This window comes from Sinohyriopsis cumingii, chromosome 8 (genome assembly GCF_028554795.1).
Source record: "Sinohyriopsis cumingii isolate HCF-2022 chromosome 8, ASM2855479v2, whole genome shotgun sequence".
Taxonomy (NCBI): Eukaryota; Metazoa; Mollusca; class Bivalvia; order Unionida; family Unionidae; genus Sinohyriopsis; species Sinohyriopsis cumingii.
Window position 1 is genome coordinate 39727367 of NC_142968.1, and position 13224 is coordinate 39740590.

At 35.8% G+C, this 13224-nt stretch overlaps 1 protein-coding gene across 1 annotated transcript in view; it reads left to right on the forward strand.

Annotated features, from left to right (window-relative positions):
• Window positions 1-13224, forward strand: part of LOC149793325 (hemicentin-1-like) — a 157373-nt gene that overhangs the window by 62119 nt on the left and 82030 nt on the right. The window contains exons 7-9 of the mRNA XM_089968982.1: window positions 3753-4040; window positions 5940-6218; window positions 12549-12836. Of these exons, the coding sequence (XP_089825108.1) occupies window positions 3753-4040; window positions 5940-6218; window positions 12549-12836 (855 nt within the window). The remainder of the gene's footprint in view (window positions 1-3752; window positions 4041-5939; window positions 6219-12548; window positions 12837-13224) is intronic.

Sequence of the window (13224 nt, forward strand, 5' to 3'; positions counted from 1 at the left end):
AAGGTACATATTTGTGGGTACCTGAAAAGAGAAAATGATGCATAGAAGTTTGCTACACTGTATACTGACATTTATTTCCATGTATGTGCAATGATACAGGTATAATCCATGTGACAGTAATTAAACTGAGTAATTAAGTTATTCATTCTTAAAGATACTGGTATAAATGCAGAAATCTGAAATAAAATGCTGACTTCTTTTACTGCATATGTTTGAGGTAACACATGTAATACCAATATTTTAATCTTAACCCTTTACCTCATACAAGCGTCTTTGGACGCCTCTACTCCATTCGCATGGAAGCGCCTTTTGATGCCTGCTGTAAACATCAGCCATTTTGAGTTGGTTTTCATAGCGCCACCTTTGGGGAAAACCCCCCTTATTAGATACTGCATTCATTTCTGCAAATGACAATTATGTCAGATCACGTGGTCACTGTTTATGCACTGGTCAATACCTGCTATTTAAAGTAACTGAATCGTAATCTCCACTCTTCGCCATGGTAGCAGATTTAATTCAGTACTTACGAAGTTTTCACGATTAGAATCACAACTATGAAACATTCAATAACTTAGGTAAAGGCTCTGATATTGATGTAGGCAGCAATTAGTTTTTATAAATTATCAAATTCAGATGACTTAATGATGTTGACGCAGACAAAAAACATGTAAATTTTAAGTATGAGAAATGGCAGCTATGGTTGGTCACGCGGGTAAACTGACATGATGGTGAATGAGTTCTCTCAAGATTTTAAAGCACAAAACAATTCTTCCATAAAAAATAATTACACAGCTATAACAATCGGACTTGACTCTTAAATTTTTCCACATACAATAGATGTGTACCAAAAATGTAAAATGGTTAAAATTGCTGTTAAACGTAACATTACATTGCTTAACAGTTCACAGGCAGTCCTATGTGTATGCTGTCGACTAGGTAATAGGTGTTCTATTTATAGCGCGCTGCACTTTGTCACTATGCTCTATGAGGTAAAGGGTTAAGTAATTAGGTTCTCAGGTGTTTAAAACCCTGCTTTCAAAGCATAAAATTGTCAGTAATTAGGGATTAGGTGCCTGAACAAAGCCAATGCCTGTAAACCTAACAAGCTTGTCAATGTAGCCATATGGACAACTGTTTTTGCTGGGTGACCTTGACCGTATGGTACAAAATTGTTTAAGGCCCAGAGTTGTCTAAAGCACTCACCATTACGGATCACTGCCATCTCACCTCTGTTTGCGTGGGTTCAAGTCACGGGTTCAGCCAGTGTGGATATGTGAGAAAGCTTCCTGGTAGATTCTCGTGGGTCAGTGGTTCTTTCCAGGGTTTTCCTGGTTTCTTCCTCCACCATTAATACTGGCCGCCATGTATAATCTATCTTGTGCGGAAAAATGGCGTTAAACCCTACAACAACATTAACAACGACAAAATTGTTTCTGTTAAGTTTGGTTGAATGGCAGTGTTGATATTGCATGTGTTGTGATGATTGGTGCAAATGTATTGTTGCAAAATATGACTTAATGAGTGGTATTAAACACAGGAAGCCTACTCCATTTATGGACTTGTCACACTCTCCACTATAGTATAATATATGCCCATCTTCAGTTTTGTGTTCTCCTAAGGATTTCCATCTAACTTCACAGAGTCCCAGAATGTGCCATGTGTAGTGTTCCAGCTCATGTGTCAACTCTTGGAGTCTTCCAATTTGCGCCAGAGTTCTAATGTTCCAGGTGGCGATGGCAATGTTGTCTCTCACTCTGATTGTATGCATAGTACCAGTAGCACACTTGTCACCTCCGTCTTGGTGGACAACAGCAGGTGCAGTCCTTGTTGACCTGGGCGATGACCGATCCGGTATTGTAAGCTCAGATTTGTCCAGCATTATCAGTGTGTCTTGGGCAAAAGTTGTCTGGCAGAGCCCATCCCTCTCCAGACCAAGGAGTTGCCAGAAGGGGATGTAGTACATTGTCCAGCTGCCTTAGGGTCTCCACTCTGGATTTTCTTATAGGGTTTACTCCCTTAGCCTTTGGCTAAACAAAGCCGACCTGCAAAGGCAGCAGGAGACCTGTGGATGGGCGGGTGCGTCCATTTTGGAATAGGCTTCCTTGTAAACAACACCATCAAGGGATCTGTGCTTGAATGCTGCCCCATATCTAGCAGAACCATTTCCATTCGTCTGAAAGCATCTCCCTTTAACATCACAATTATCCAAGTCTATGCTCCAACTACCGATCATGATGATGAAGAAATAGAGGAGTTTTACAACAAACTACAGGGTATTCTAAACATGGTCAGTAAGAAAGATATCCTCATCGTCCAAGGAGACTAGAATGCCAAAGTTGGCAAAGATGCTCTAAAAGACTGGGAAGTACATTGTGGACCTTCTTGCAATGAGCTTACCAATGAAAGAAGGAGACGGCTGCTCGAGTTCGTAAGCTACAACAACTTGGTACTAGTCAACACCCTGGGACAACATAAAGCATCACGATGCTGGACATGGCACTCACCAAATGGAACCCATCACAACCAGATCGACTACATACTGGTTCAAAACTGTTACCGATCTGGCATCAATAGAGCAAAAACAAGGACATTCCCAGGTGCTGATGTTATGACCTTGTGATTATGAACTTCCGAGTGAGGCTGAAAACTAACAAGCCAAAGAACATCAGGGCCAAATTCAACGTTGAACAACTGAAGGACCCTAACATCTGCAAGTCATTCCAGGCCACAATTAGAGGAAAATTTGCTCCACTCCTTGTGATGGATGGTGATGTCAATGATGTCATATATAATTCCGGTTTTGTGTTCATGTTTTTTTTTGATGACATATTTAGTGTCATGGTTTAAATACTTTTATGAAATGGGATTTTTGCATGACCTCTAATTTCATTCTTGGCACTGTAACAGACTTTAAAATCAGCTTTACAGGAAGTGCAGAATACATATTCATGTCCCTTTGAACTTGATTGCAGCCACTGAGATTCCTGTTTCCATCAATCATTGAATTTTTTTTGTGATGGATTGGTTGCAGGAATTTTGGTGTTTTGGAATTGGCATACATAAACTTCTAATCAAACTTTAATTAAACACCAAAGCCAAACCAGCCCAGTTCTTTTCCCCTTGAGCTCTTGAGTAATCCAGCCATTATTTCTGCTCATAATCTTTCAAACAGTAAAGCCAGCTGACCATGCTGACATGATCATATGTTGCATTGTCTTTCCCATTTAAGCCAGTCTCATGCTCACAAGCAGTATTACCAGAAATGTATTATGTTGGAATCAAAATGTGAAGGATGAAAATGGGAAAAATTAATTTTTTCACTAATAATTTTGACTGTATTTTGTATTACATGTATGGCAACCCATCAGGGCTGTAATGTGGAAATGCATCATGATCTCAAGGCTGGGTTATTTAAAGTTCAAAGAGTAAATTAGACATTAATTGTAAAGGCAGAATTTAAGACTTACCATATGACAGGATTGGAATTTTGAGTGAAAGAATGTCTGGTAAATTCATTTCTATTGCATTGTGACCAGTATAAAATATTACAAATATTTATTCATTCATTTATAACGAAAAGTTTCCTAAACTATCCGCAGAAAATAATATCTTTACAAGTAAACTTTTGAACTACCAAATGTCTAGTTTTATATTATATTTTTCAATTCAATCCAGTTTTTCATTGCTCGTTACAGATTAATTTATAACTAATATTTACCTGATTAATCTATGTACCTATTCTTTTATTTCAGCCCCACCTACTGTCACAATACTGTCTAGTAAGCCAACTTTTGGAATCGTGGGTCAATCAAAAACAATATTTTGCCAGGTATCTGGGACAAGGGTATCCACAGTGACATGGTATTTTAATGGCACACCTCTCAGTATTTCCTCACAATACTCCTGGACACAGAGTCTGATAAGTGGACGTGCAGATCTGTTGATTTCATCTTTGCTTAAATCTGGCAGTGGTACATACAATTGCTCAGCCCGAAATGATGCTGGTACAGTTTCTGACTCTGTCATTCTTTCTGCAGAAGGTTTGTATGATAGTTTACATTATTGTACTGACTGGTAACTACTTTTTAGCTAACATTAAGCATATGGTGAGATGTGGCAACAGTTGCCAGATCAGCACCAAAACTGCATTAGCATTTCATGTTAATTTAATCTAATCCAGTTTTGTAAATCAGTTCTCATGGTGCTGCTTGAAATGACATGAACATTACATTATGATGTAATTGCTATGATATCTGTTTTTACCTGGATATGAAATTATGTATTTGGGACTTAAATCTCATATTAAATCATGAAAATAAAAGTGCCAGAGCTAGGACTAATTACAAAAAAACTGTTGGACCACTCCAGTGGCATAAGTTTTAAGAGCATCCCCTGTGATGTGGGAGGTCAAGGGTTCTAATCCCAGCCGAGTCGTACCAAAGACATAAAAGTGGTACAAGCAGCTTCCTCACTTGGTGTTCAGCATTATGAGGTTAGTGTTATGACTGGCTGGCCTGTGTCTTTTTGGGACATGATGTAACAGACATCACTATAAACTGCCACGTTGCTTACATCATATTGATATGACTAAAATTGTTAAAGCTACATTACAAATTCCCCCCAATACAAAAAACCCCCCATCAAAACTGTCCTTTGAAAGAAAATGATGAAGTCAGTGTAAGGTCTAAAACAGATGGGGGAAATCTGTTGTTTTTTTTGATATATCAGCTTTCAGTTGTGGAAAACAATGTGATGCATTTTATCCCTTTACCTCATAGAGCATAGTTACAAAGTGCAGTGCGCTATAAATAGAACACCTGTTACCTAGTTGACTCCATATGCATAGGCCTGCCTGTGAACTGTTAAGCAATGTAGTGTATCTTACGTTTAACAGCAATTTTAACCATTTTACATTTTTGGTACACATCTATTGTATGCGGAAAAGTTTAAGAGTCAGGTCCGATTGTTGTAGCTGTGTAATTATATTTCACAGAAGAATTTTTTGTGCTTTAAAATCTTGAGAGAACTCATTCACCATCATGTCAGGGAGGCCACGTGACCAACTGTAGCTGTGAAAACTTTGTAAGTACTGAATGAAATCTGCGACCGCCATTTTGGAGAGTGGAGATTATGACCCAGCTACTTTAAATAGCAGATATCGACCAGTGCATAAACAGTGACCACGTGATATGACGTAGTTGTCATTCATAGAAATGAATGTAGTGTCTAATAGGGGGGTTTTCTCTGAAGGTGGAGCTACGAAAAATGGCTGATGTTTATAGCAGGCGTCAAAAGGCGCTTCCATGTGAATAGAATAGAATTGTGAAAAGAGATTTACATAAGGTAAAGGGTTATATTTGGACATTTAGTGACAAGGTGTTCTTTCCCATATTCTTTTTATGTAATTATCCTTATGGATAGATTATTCAGCTGACACCAGTTAATCAATGAATTGTTTACAAGATTTTAGATTGCTTGTATCTTTGTCTCTATAAAAAAGCTTAATAAAGGAACAGACAATCAACCTTGATATTTTTGCAAGTCATACACAATGAGAATACAACATTGTATGGTATGCATGCGACACCCACCCACCCCCATTCCATGGAACCATTTGTTAAATGACATAGAACTGAGCCATGTTTGCCCCACATGGACAATAGTTCAGTCAAGCCTCCATGTTGTCAGTGTCACCCTCAGTAAAGCATCTCATTCAAGACCATTTCTGTTTAATGATTAACTTACATTTTTGATCTTCAAATGAAGCATTTAGCTAAATTTCTTTTGATTTTCAGTTAGAAATTTTAACAACCTTTAAGCAACTGTTTTCACTGAATAATGATTATGCCTTCTTTATAAATCTTCATTTTGTCATTGTAATTGTGTATAATTTTATTTACCATAGAGAGTTCAAAACTTATGTACCCTTTATGTTTCAGATGTTCTTGATGTGACAGTAACAAACAGTATAGAAACTGGCATTGTGGGTCAAGTCAAGACATTATCATGTACAATCACTGGAACCCCCATCACATCTATTCAGTGGTCATTCAATGGTAACACATTGACCAATAATGGATTGAAATACTACTGGCCCACATCCAGTACACCCAACCTTCAAATTAGCAGTTTGACCATTGCTGATGCAGGGGTGTACACATGTTCTGCCTCCAATCAGGCAGGGACTGATTATGCTTCCATCACTTTCACTGTAATTGGTAAGTCTTCAATTCAAGATGTGTTCATTATGTCCATTCTTTTAAATACATTATTGGAGTATTGTGAAAAGCACTTGTTTATCTTGGTAAAGTGCTTAAATTTGTTGAAATGTTTTTTGAGTTTTTCTCTAAACTCCTTTAATTTATCTCAGTAAATGCATAAAGTTAAAGCATTTATCATAAATTTTACCATTCTTCCAATCTGACTAAAGTTTGGAAGGAAGTACATGATTTGTTACAAAGCTGTCTGACATAAACCACTCTTTGAAATAATCAAGATGTTTGGTTTAAACAACATTCAGATATTCAATTTAGAATTAAGAGGTCCCATCCCATAATTCTAACAACAAAGTCTGTTGTCATAGTTATCTTTTTCCAGAGTGCTCCAAAAGTAGTGATGTGCTACATTCAACAAATTTCATTAGTGACTAATCTTATAGCAGTAACAATTGCACATAGTGCACAAATTGATTAGAGATTGAATTAAGGAAGGTAGGCCCACTTTATTTGAATGGATCAGAGAAAAAACTTGCATTAAATAAATATAAGTCTCAGGTGAATATTGGAGATCAGTGGGGTGCTGGAATATACACTGAAGGGCAAACTTGAGCTGATGGCAATCTTACATAACATTGGACTAACTTCTTATGTTTATTATGGTGACATTGTAAAATCCTATTTGCCAGCTTTAGACCAAAATTGGATTACCCATGGATGTTACTGATCAACATCAGATTAATTTTTACACATGTGGAAAATGGCAGCATATATCGGTTAAAAGGAGAAATTACATGGCTCGTGATATGAATAAATATTGATATTACCTGGTTTTAATGGAACTCAATGATGGACCAGTATCTTTCAGTATTTAATATTATTCAGATGATTTGGCTTATAGGACTGTTGCACATGACAGTGGCATTGAGGCTATAACCTGAAAAGCTTTTAAAATTCAGACATTTTGGAGTTTATTTTTTTTTCCAAATTAATGAATAAATAAATAAATTAAATATTTAAATTTGGCTGGAGAAAATGGCACAAAATGAGGGTAGTTGCCAGATAGAATAGCATCTTTTTGTTGTCTATCCCTGCAGTTATAAGCAAAGTTATTTTAGGAACATTAAATTTCTGTAAGAGAAAATACTCAGTGGAATTATTAAAGATTTTATAAAGTCTTTGGAAAACATTTCTGGGTCTGTACAAACCCTGTGTGATGCTCTCTTTCCATCTGTTTATTCATCTGTCTGTTATCTCTTGTGAGATAATTGGTTTCTTAAAAAGAGATGGTTTTTGCACAGGTTTATGTTATGATTTTTAATTCACCTCTCCACAAAGGTTTTTGTACAGGTTTATGTTATGATTTTTAATTCACCTCTCCACAAAGGTTTTTGCACAGGTTTATGTTATGATTTTTAATTCACCTCTCCACAAAGGTTTTTGCACAGGTTTATGTTATGATTTTTAATTCACCTCTCCACAAAGGTTTTTGCACAGGTTTATGTTATGATTTTTAATTCACCTCTCCACAAAGGTTTTTGCACAGGTTTATGTTATGATTTTTAATTCACCTCTCCACAAAGCCAGATGAGCTTATGATATGACCCTGCATTACCTGTTCATTTCCCATCTGTCAACACTTACTTATTAACATTTTGGATGCCATATTCCTGATCTGATTATGATAAAACTTGGAATATAAAATTATCTCATCAAGATCTCTGAATAATATAGCAGTGAGGCAGATCCATTCATGTTAATGAGGTAATCTTGCTTCTGCTTGGCTGAGAATTTTTTTACAAGTCACAAGGCCACATTTTAAATCCATTTGTGTACAAACTTTGAATATTGCCTAATTCAATTAGATCAGAGGAAAGTTTGATAATGCATATCAATGAGGTAATCTTGCATTTGATTGGCTGAGCTTGTTTCCTATCTGCAGACCATGTTTCTGAACCGGTTTTTATCAGACTTGAAAATTAGGGTTATATTAACAAGATCTCAGACAAGTTCAGTAATGAGGTGATCATGCATCTGGTTGGCTGACTGTTGAGGCTTTATTTCTGTTTGGATCAAAACTTGTAATACAGGTGTATGCAATCAACATCTTGGATGTTTTTGAAAATGAATAAAATGTATGTCTCATAGCGAGGTCATGATATTGCATTTGATTGGATGAACTTGTATTTTATTTAAACTTGGAAAAAACATGATCAACTGGTGGATATACTATTTAATATTGTTTCAACTAAGGATCTTAAAGAAGTGAAATCAACAAGTTATTTATTTGTCTACATTAACAATATGAACATTTAAGAAACGAGATATTGCAAATTAAATCCCAAATAATCCTAAATGGTCTATCACAAGTCCAACAGTATAGAATGTTATGAATGATTTCTAATAGTCTTGAATGTCCATATTTGCCAAATAGTCTTGAATGCCCTGATGTACCACAGTAATTCAATCCAGAATGTCTTTGAATGAGTTCTTAAGAATTTAAAAATAATGCTTTAGTCCAAAAGTCAATGAGCTTTGTAATTCTAATGAAGAATTTAAATAAATGAATCCTCACAATTATTACTGATCACAGGAAAATGATTCCATAGACTTATCTTAAAACAGGAATGAATAATTTGTTTACCAAACCCCTATTTATACAAATTTCACTTGACTTGTAAGACAATACTATTTTCTGGAAAAATAATTGAAACTTCCACTAACTCATACACAAACAGAGGCCTTGAACTCAAATTCTAATGAACATCTTGTTTACTACTTACAATCGCAACAAAAGTCAGGTATGCAAAAGCTCTATCCACAACCCACAATCATGGACAAAAGGCAAGCATACAACATAAATTAAATATACATTACATCCTCATAAAGAAAAAGAAAGATTTATACAATAAATGTAGGAAGATGTCTTATAAATATAACAAAACATGCACAAAAAAACAATATAATAGTGCTATACACATGAGAATGCATCTGCAATCACATTATCCTTTCCACTGATGTGTTGTAATGACAATATTGTATTGTTGCACTATCAAACTCAACCTCAGCAATCTCTGATTTTTATTTTTCATTTTGTTAATGAAAAGAAGGGGTTTGTGATGTACTGAATACAATAATTGGAGAAGGAGCTGAACTAACCTGCACTTCAAAATGTTATAAATCCAGTATCAAAGCCAAACATTCCTTCTTGATTGTGGAATAATTTATCAGATGCATGATGTTTAGTTTTTATGACAAAATTTCATACTGTATGATCCACACGATTTTATTTCTCTAATCAGTACTCCACCAACCCCTATATCACTTGTATCAACTAGATGTAGTAAATTATTGACTGAAATTTGGAGCTGAAAGAACAGTTGCACTTTTCAGTATGGCATTCATTTTGTCAAAAGATTTCTGACATTTCTCAGACCAATGAAACTTGGATTTCTTACTCAACAAATTTGTCAGAGGTTCAGCAATTATGGAAAATTTTGAGCAAAATTTCTTGTAATATCCAACCATACCTCAAAATTGCATCAGTTGCTGTTACTAATAGGCACTGGGGATTCAGAGATAGCCTTGAACTTAGCTCTGTTGGTTTTACTTGACTTTGTCCCACAATATGTGTTCTATAAATGTGACACAAGCAAGGCAAAACTCACTTTTGCACCACTGTGTTGATCAAAGAATTTCTAATTGTGTCCAAGTGATCTTTCCAGGTATTGTTGTATATGATAATGTCAATGATGTATGCATTACAATTATCTGGACCAGATGTTGTCATTGTTCATGAAATGCTGGAATGTTGATGGAGTACCTTTCATTCCAAAAATAATCACTTTTTATTGATCAAGTTCACTTGAAGTTGCTAATGCCTAAACATTTTGTTTTCTCTTTCTGTGGGTGGAAAAGGTCAAAAGGTCAAATAACATGACATATTTTGTTGATGCAATTGTTTGCCCTTAACGTTGGAAATGTATCTGTTTTGGTGTCACTGTTCTCTTTGCTATAGTCAGTACAAATGGGGAATGTATTAAATGGGTTAGGCATAAGAAGACATGGTGAACTCCAGTTACTTGACTTGGTTTGTAAAATCATTCTCCAATAAATACTGAATTTCGTTTGTCAAACATTCCTGCTTGAGAGGATTTGTCCTGTGAGGATGCTTTTCCACAGGTGAAGGATCTACCATCTCAACATCATGGTCGATTGGAAAATTCAGAAAACACATGCTTTTATTCTCATTATAGCTGTTTTAATTTGCTCTTCTTGTGGTTGTGCATAAGATTAAATCAGTGTCAGTGGTGTTTATGTCAGTTTTGCGATGCAGTCATTCGTAGTAGTGTCAAAGACATATTTTGCCTAAAAGTTGTGGTTGCCAGTCATGTTTTGCAGAACATTACAGGGAGTAATTTTTTCTATTTGCAAGAGAACTACTGTGCAACTTAATGAGCCAGTGAACATTAATGTGACTAGGTCAAAAAATTAATCTGCTACAAGAGATGGAAGATTATGCTTTGGCTATAAAGTTAGCACATGGTGTCTTGGTTTGTACTGTAACTTTATTCATATTTGATGCAGATTTTGTAATCATGGATATCAGTCATATTTGTTGTTGGATTTCTGTATCACAAGTGATGTCATTCTTGTCACTGGAACAAACTTTAAAATCAGCTTTACATGAAGTGAAGAATACATATTCTTGCCCCTTTAAACTTGATGGCAACCACTGAAAGGGGCCTCGAGTGGCTGAGTGGTCTAAAGCGCTACCCATTACGGATCACTGCCATCTCACCTTTGTCTGCTCCGGTTCGAGTCTCGGATTCATCCAGTGTGGGTATGTGAGAAAGCTTACCAGTAGCTTCTCTTGGGTCGGTGGGTCATTCCAGGGGTTTTTCCGGGTTCTTCCTCCACCATTAATACTGGCCGCCATGTATAGCCTATCTTGTGCTGAAAAATGGCATTAAACCCTACAACAATAACAACAACAACAACCACTGAAATTCCCATTTTCAGCCATAATTAAATTCAAATGGCATTTTGGTTGCTAGGAATTTGGTGTTTTGGCATTAACATGCTTAGGCTTTTCAACAAACTTTAAACATGAAGTCAAACTGACCCATATCTATGCCACTTGAGTTGTCCTGTCCAAATTACATTCGATCATATAGCATAGACTCTAATCCATCTAGACAGTTTTCGTACTGAGCAGAACATACGTTTTGGAAAGAATCAAAGTAGTTTTTATTTTTTTTATGCTGATTGAGCTTTTTAGTACCCTAATCACTTAACATCTTTGATCCTTTTGGAATTAGACCTGCTTGCACATAGTATAATCCAACTTCAAACTTAAAACAACGAAGCCACAGTATCTCCATAATGGCAGTTAGTCTAATTTATGCTCTCCAAATACTTTGCAGTAGAAAAATATTCTGTGTCAGGCTCATTGTCTGGAAATTCTGAAGTTAACTTGTTTATGTATAAAATATCCATGTTCCAAGAACCCCAAGCTCCACTTCAAAAATGGTACTAAAATCCATGCTACTTTAAGGTTATCAACCCATCAGGGCTGTAATGTGGAAATGCATCATAATCTCATGGCTATATTATTTACAATTGAGATCTAATCAGGACATACGCTTCAACCACATCATATATGTAATGCATGAAATTGAGCTCTTTAGCACATGATTTGTAATGAACAAAGAAAACTGTAATGAATTGAAATTCAAACTTCTGGCAAGTAACAGGGACATAACATGAAAACATTTTATGTTCAGAGCATTATACATGTGATGGTAGAATGGTTTAATGATGACTTTATAGCATTGTCTTATTAAGGAATCAATTAGAAGATACCAGTCAAATTATATCTGCAGAGTCAGCAATTAGAATGTGTAATGTTCATGAATGGGATTGAGATGAGGTAGGTGAAGAATAGTGAGATTTGTAAATATACACATTGCCTATAAAGGCAGTATTTAAGACTTAACACATGACATGAATGGAATTTTGGGTAAAAGAATGTCTGGTAAATTCATTTACGTTTCATTGTGAAAAGTATGAAATACTAAAAATATAAGGTATTTATTAATTCATTTATAAAGAGAAATTTCCTGAAAAAAGCCATAGGATACAATTACTGTACAAGCAAACTTACTATTTCAACTGATTTCAGAATAATTTTAAAAAAACTTGTCAGGTTATCAGAAATGTTCAGGTTGTTATAATATTCTTCCATTCAATCCTGTTTTTCTTTGCTCATTGTAAATTAATTTATAACTAATATTTACCTGATTAATCTATGTACCTGTTCTTTTATTTCAGCCCCACCTACTGTCACAATACTGTCTAGTAAGCCAACTTTTGGAATCGTGGGTCAATCAAAAACAATATTTTGCCAGGTATCTGGGACAGTGGTTTCCACAGTGACATGGTATTTTAATGGCACACCTCTCAGTATTTCCTCACAATACTCCTGGACACAGAGTCTGATAAGTGGACGTGCAGATCTGTTGATTTCATCTTTGCTTAAATCTGGCAGTGGTACATACAATTGCTCAGCCCGAAATGATGCTGGTACAGTTTCTGACTCTGTCATTCTTTCTGCAGAAGGTTTGTATGATAGTTTAATATATTGCACTGATTATTAACCATAGTTTTGACCTCTCCAGTGGCCTAAGTGGTTAGAGCATATGCCTCAGATGTGGGAGGTCATGGGTTCGAATCCTGACTGAGTCCTAATAACGACTTATAAAAATGGTACTTTGAGCTGCCTTGGTTGGTGTTCAGTATTAAGAGCTTTGACTAGTCAACCTGCTGTCCAGATTATGTGACTGGGTGGGACGTGATGATACATGTCTGCGGCATGATTCCCCTGTGCTAGACATTGCTATAAACAGCCACACTGCAGTCATTGTAGCAATATGACTAAAAAAAATTAAAGCTATGCTAAAAATCCAAAACAAACACAAACTATTTTACAGATGGTGAGATGTGGCAA